Source organism: Penaeus vannamei, chromosome 41 (assembly GCF_042767895.1).
Source record: "Penaeus vannamei isolate JL-2024 chromosome 41, ASM4276789v1, whole genome shotgun sequence".
In the NCBI taxonomy this organism is placed as follows: domain Eukaryota; kingdom Metazoa; phylum Arthropoda; class Malacostraca; order Decapoda; family Penaeidae; genus Penaeus; species Penaeus vannamei.
The window spans coordinates 12,756,430-12,763,929 of NC_091589.1; the positions used below are offsets into that span (position 1 = coordinate 12,756,430).

At 28.4% G+C, this 7,500-nt stretch overlaps 1 protein-coding gene across 2 annotated transcripts in view; it reads right to left on the minus strand.

Moving 5' to 3' along the window:
- Positions 1-3,034: 3,034 nt before the first annotated feature.
- LOC138860397 (zinc finger protein OZF-like) overlaps positions 3,035-7,500 on the minus strand; it is a 14,342-nt gene continuing 9,876 nt past the window's right edge. For both annotated transcript variants that reach the window (XM_070117886.1, XM_070117885.1), the window contains exon 2: positions 3,035-4,405. In XM_070117886.1, the coding sequence (XP_069973987.1) occupies positions 3,298-4,398 (1,101 nt within the window). In that variant the 5' untranslated portion in view covers positions 4,399-4,405 and the 3' untranslated portion in view covers positions 3,035-3,297. The remainder of the gene's footprint in view (positions 4,406-7,500) is intronic.

Here is a 7,500-nt window from a genome sequence, read left to right on the forward strand (position 1 = left end):
TAAGACGTCTCTCTCTACGTTCCGAATTGCCTTTTTGTTCATCAGGTGGCAGCACAGGACGGGGTAATTGTTTAAGACGAAGATAGGAAACTTGCATTTTTTCTTTCATTCTTTCTTAAATTTTACAAAACCTGAATTCAAATTGTTTTGTTTTATATTTTACAAGATGAGCCTTTTTACTTCATAATCACAACATTCTAATTTTCGGATTTTCTTTGTTAAAACAGGTTTAATACTAATTACTGTTGTCGTGTTGTTCTCATATCAAGCATCACTTTCATCATTTTGGTTGTTATGATTATCAATATCATTAATAATGCTGTAAGTACTGTCATTATTATTATCATATATAAATATACATACATACACACACATACATACATACACACACACACACACACACACACACACACACACACACACACACACACACACACATATATATATATATATATATATATATATATATATATATATATATATATATTCTATATAATGATATATTTCCGTTTACGACCGTCAGCTTCCATCAATTAAACTTCAAAGTGATGCCAAGTTCACTTCAGTTCGATTTGCGAAGACTAACTAGTGGCCCGGCCTGTGTCAGCTATTTCTAGTTAACTCATGTCTTTTCCTTGAACTGTATGCTTATCGTGGTGGCTGGATTACAAGCAAGCAATCCAGCAATTCCGATCCCGACGTTTACATCACCTGTTAAAGAACAGGAGTTTATGGACCCTTTGCAGAGTCGTATTGATCCCCAAGGGATAACATCGGCCCCCTGGAGACCCCTGGAGACCCTTGGAGACCCCTGGGCTTTCCTCTCCTCATGCCCAAGACCCTCGAAGGAGACTCGGCTCCCTCACGCTGCCTTCGCCTCTCGGTCGGTCGCGCAGAGATCCTTTAAGCAAAGACTATCTTTGCATGAATGCATACATATGTATGTATTGTATTTTCATATCTATATGCATGTGTGTGTACATTCATATATATATATATATATATATATATATATATATATATATATATATATATATATATATATATATATATATACATTTATTTATGTCCCTCCCGCGTCGTGTTTCCAGGTAGCATCATAGGACTTATATTTGCTGTACGAAAGATGCGCCCTCTTCTGCTGCGTGTGAGTCCAAATTTACGAGAAACACCATTATCTCTCTCTCTCTCTCTCTCTCTCTCTCTCTCTCTCTCTCTCTCTCTCTCTCTCTCTCTCTCTCTCTCTATTGTGTGTGTGAGAGAGAGAGAGAGAGAGAGAGAGACGGGGGGGGGGAGAAATAATGCGTGCCACACAGAAAGATCCACGCACACACACAGGAGGGAGGTAGGGTGCGGGAGAGAGAGCACAACACAGAGATATATGGATAAAAGTAGATAGAGCAAGGAGAGGGGGGGGGGGAGGAGAGCGAGAGAGAATAGGAAGAATTGGGGCCCATTCCCTATTGGTTGAAACAAGATACATTTACTTCACACAAAGGATTATGTTATGAAGTTTGGCTGGAAGCAAAGTCCCAAGAGTCCCGAGAGCAAAGGGAAGAGATCAGCGGGTGGTGCTTGATCCTGATACGAGGCATACATTCGCCTCTCATACGAATTTTGCTGTTTAATTCCAGTTACTTATGTTTCTGTTGCCGATAGCCTGTAGCATTACTCCCCAGAGTAGGAAGAGGTAAATTTCGCTAATGATTATAAGGTAAACGATATAGTTTTATTCCATTTGTTACAATGGATATTCTTTGCTGTGACACTGTATTATTTTACTTCCAAATCTCACCCTGTGTGCAAGGAATGGCCGGGGTTATCATTCACTGGCCGGGCGTGGGATTGAACGCAGGTCTGCAAGTTTGCTAGACGAACTCGCTAAGCGATGATATATCCATAGACTAGCTCACCCTAGAGAAAAAAAAAAAATAAAAAAAATCTCTCGTAATATAACCACAAACACGTAAGTCAACATCATGTCTGTTATACAATAGATATATTTTGCCGAATGCATACAAGGGTATGTATGTAGGTTAGTATTTATAGGATAACGTATATAGGTACAGTATTTATGTATATGTATACACACATACATGTGTATTTGAATATATAAATGAACATATATATGTATATATATATTTCTATATATATGTATATATATTTATATATATTTATATATATGTATATATATTTATACGTGTATATATATATATATATATATATATATATATATATATATATATATATATATATATATATATATATATATATATATATATATATACGTGTATATATATATGTATATATATATATATATATATATATATATTTATTTATTTATATTTATATATACATGTATATATATGTATGTATGTATATACATATATATATATATATATATATATATATATATATATATATATATATATATACATACATATATTTATAGATATATATCGTATGTTTTATTTCTGCTTTTATAAAGTAAATAGTTGATTTCATCATAAATCTTTTCGATAAGTCACCGTCTATTTGCAAGAAGGAAAGCTGAGCAAGATCTTAGCACATCTTAATTTCAACTCTTATAGGGCAAGCAACCATGTGCACACGCCTCTCCTAGGGGTTCTAACCACGCCCACCTCACTTTGGCTCATTTGCACAACTACATCACACACACACACATACATACAATGCTGTCCCTTCTTTCCCCAATCGCATCTCCTCTCACACTTGTTCCCCAATGTACCAATCGGGTGGTGGCACTGGGTTATGTACAGCCTTTAATGAACAAGGATAAGTGCTTTAATTACCAAGCACATTATGTCCAACAGTATTTCACTTTCGATCACCTTTAATAAGTGACGGCACTTATATATATGTGTGTGTGTGTGCATAAATATATATATATATATATATATATATATATATATATATATATATACATACATACATATATATACATATATATGTATGTATGTATACATATATTGACATATATGTATGTATGTACATGGAGACTAAAATACAGGTCATAATAATTTTATTAAACTTGGCAAAAACTACACATTAAGAATATCATGTACAACATATATCAGAAATATTCAGGCCAATTCTTCCACAATCACATACTCCTCATGATCCCTACAAGATATCTTTTATGGGTGAAAGTATATCTATAGACATTCACCTTTTACATGGTTCGTGGCCTCTATGTAAAATTATATATAGACCGAGAACTAGTACAAATCTCATAGCTGTTTGGCTTCTCGTTTGTATGTATTCTCATGTGTGGCACTAGGTAACAATTCTGTGAGGTTCCATTTCATACTTGCCTTCTCTTTTGTACGTAATCTCATGTGGCTCACCATAATGTGTTTCTGTGAAAATGCCATTTTGTAAAACAGCTCTATTTGTATGTACTTTCACATGTCTCACTAGATTCCTTTTGTCTGTGAAAGCCTTGTTGCAAATCTCACAGCTGTATGGCTTCGCTTTTGTATGTATTTTTGTATGTACTTTCATATGACTCACTAGATGAGACTTTACTGTGAAAGCCTTTTTGCAAATCTCACAGCTATATGGCTTCTCATTTGTATGTATTCTTATATGCCTCACTAGAACACCCTTTTCTGAGAAAGCCTTGTTGCAAATTTCACAACTGTATGGCTTTTCTTTTGTATGTACTCTCATATGAATCACTAAGCTAGTTTTTTGTCCGAAAGCCTTGTTGCAAATCTCACAGCAAATCTCCTTTGTATGTAGTCTGACATGTTTTACAAGAGAGCTTTTGTATGAGAAGGACTTCTTGCAAGTATCACATCTGAAGGGCTTCTCATTTGAATGCACTATCATGTGCCTTACTAGTCTCCCTTTCACAAAAAATGTCTTATTGCAAATATCACACATGTATGGATTCTCCTTTGTGTGGACTCTCATGTGAACTTCGATCCCACTCCGAGAAGAGAATTTCTTGCCACACACGTCACATGCAAAACGTTTCAATATGGCTTCCACTTTTGTTTGTATATCACCCTCAGGACTTACCTTGTACATCGCCTGATTCCCATCTGATGAACACTTGCTCCCACTGTCCTCAGCCACAAATGGCGTTTCTAAGATGCCATTACCATCCTGAACCAGATCATGCGAGTCCGTTTCATTTGCTTCATGTCTCAGTTCATGCAGATTTTGAAAGAAAAGTCCTTCAGATTTCACTTTCCGGTCGCTCACTTCCTCCCCCAATTCTTCTCCGTAATCCAGTGGTTCGTCCTTAATATCCAGACAAGTCTCTTCGGTGACAACATCGTTGAGCTCCTCCTTGATACCGACTCCTTTGCTACAGAGTTCCTCGTCCGTGAGTGGGGTCAAAGGCATCCAATTGACGAGGTAACTCATCGTTGCTCTGTAAAAGGAAAATGGAAAAAATAACACTACATTCCTTGGGAATGGGAAAAAATGAAAAACATCAGACTGCATGGATATTACTACCCTTGAAAAAAAAAAAAACTATCAAAAACAGATCCGATTTTTTATTCTATTAAAATAACTCGAATTGCAAAAGAAAGATAGCAATATAGGCATTCAAATGGGAATAAGTAAAACCAAGGCGAACATCATTTTATTGTAAATATATCCATATATCTAAATGCACACACACATGTATATATAAATATGTGTATATTTCATATATATATATATTTATGTATATACTTGTGTATATGTGCATTATAAGGGCTCTGTGAGCTATATATATACATATATACATATATATATACATATATATATACATACATATATATGTACATATATATACATATATACATACCTATATATGTACATATATATACATATATACATACCTATATATGTACATATATATACATATATACATACATATATATGTACATATATATACACATATACATACCTATATATATACATATATACACATATATACATACATATATATGTACATATATATATATAACTATATACATACGTATATATGTATATATTTACATAAATATAAATATATATATATACATATGATATATATATCTATATATATATATATATATATATATATATATATATATATATGATATATGTACATACATATATATACATATATATACATATATATATATATACATATATACATACATATATATACATATATATACCTACATATATATACATATATATATACATATATATACTTACATATATGTATACATATATACATACATATATATACATGTATATACTTACATATATATATATATTTAAATATACATACATATCTATGAACAGCTATGCATATATATATACATACATGAGTATAATTATATATAAATACATATATATACATATATATATATATACATATGTATACGAAAATGAAACTAGCCAATATGATAAAATGAAAATAAGCGTGATATTTCCAACTCTTCACGAGTTCCTCATCAGACAAAAACCAAGGATCTCGTGAAGAGTTCGAAACGTCACGCTATTTTCATTTTCTCATTGTAGCTAGTTCTATTTTCATTTTTGTGAAATGTATATATGTATTTATGTATATATATATATATATATATATATATATATATATATATATATATATATATATATATATATATATATATATATATATATATATATATATATATATATATATATATATTTATATGTATATATATAAACATTCATGTATACACATATATAAATAAATATATATACATATATACATACATACATATATACATACATATATATACATATATACATACATATGTATACATATATACATACATATATATACATATATATACATATATACATACATATATATACATACATATATATATACATATATACATACATATGTATACATATATACATTCATATATATACATACATATATATACATATATACATACATATATATACATATATACATATATATACATATATACACACATATATATACATATATACATACATATATATACATATATACATACATATATATATACATATATACATACATATATATACACATATACATACATATACATACACATATACACATACACATACACATATACACATATATATACATACATACATGCATATACCTATATACATAAAAAATATACAAATATGCATATATAAATATATATATACAAATATATCTACATATATACATACATATATACATACATATTTATATACATATATACATACATGTATATACATATACACATACATATATATACATATATACATAAATATAGATATATATACATATATATACATATATACATACATAAACATACATATATACATACATATGTATACATATGTACATAAATATACCTATGTACATAAATAAATATATATATATATATATATACATATATGCATACATATACCTATAAACATTCATATACCTATATTAATACATACATATACCTATATACAAACATAAATATACATATATACATAAATATACCTATATACATATTAAATATCCATATATACATACATATATATACCCATATACATATATATACCAATATACATACATATATATACAAAGATACATACATATACCTATATACATACATATACCTATATACATAAATATACATACATACACATATACATACATATATATACATACATATACCTATATACAAACATATACCTATACCCATAAATATACATACATAAACATATATACATACATATATATACATACATATACCTATATCCATAAATATACATACATACACATATATGCATATATATAAATAAATAGACATATATACATACATATATATACATATATAAATACATATACCTATATACATACATATACTTATATACATACATATACCTATATACATACATATACCTATATTCATATATAAATATACATATATACATAAATACATATACGTATATATACACATACCTATATACATACACATACCCATGTACATACATAAATATACATATATACATAGATATATACATATATACATACATAAATATACATATATACATATATATTTATACATACATACATATATACATACATATACCTATATACATACATAAATATACATATTTACAAACATATATATATATATATATATATATATATATATATATATATATATATATACATATATACACACATATACCTATATACATTCATATACCTATATACATACATATACCTTTATACATACATATACCTATATACATGCATATACCTATATACATACATATACTTATATACATACACATATATACATATAAACATACATATACATATATACATACGTATACATATATACATACATAAATATATATACATATAAATACATATACATATATACATACATAAACATATATACATACATAAATATATATACATATAAATACATATACATATATACATACATAAACATATATACATACATATAC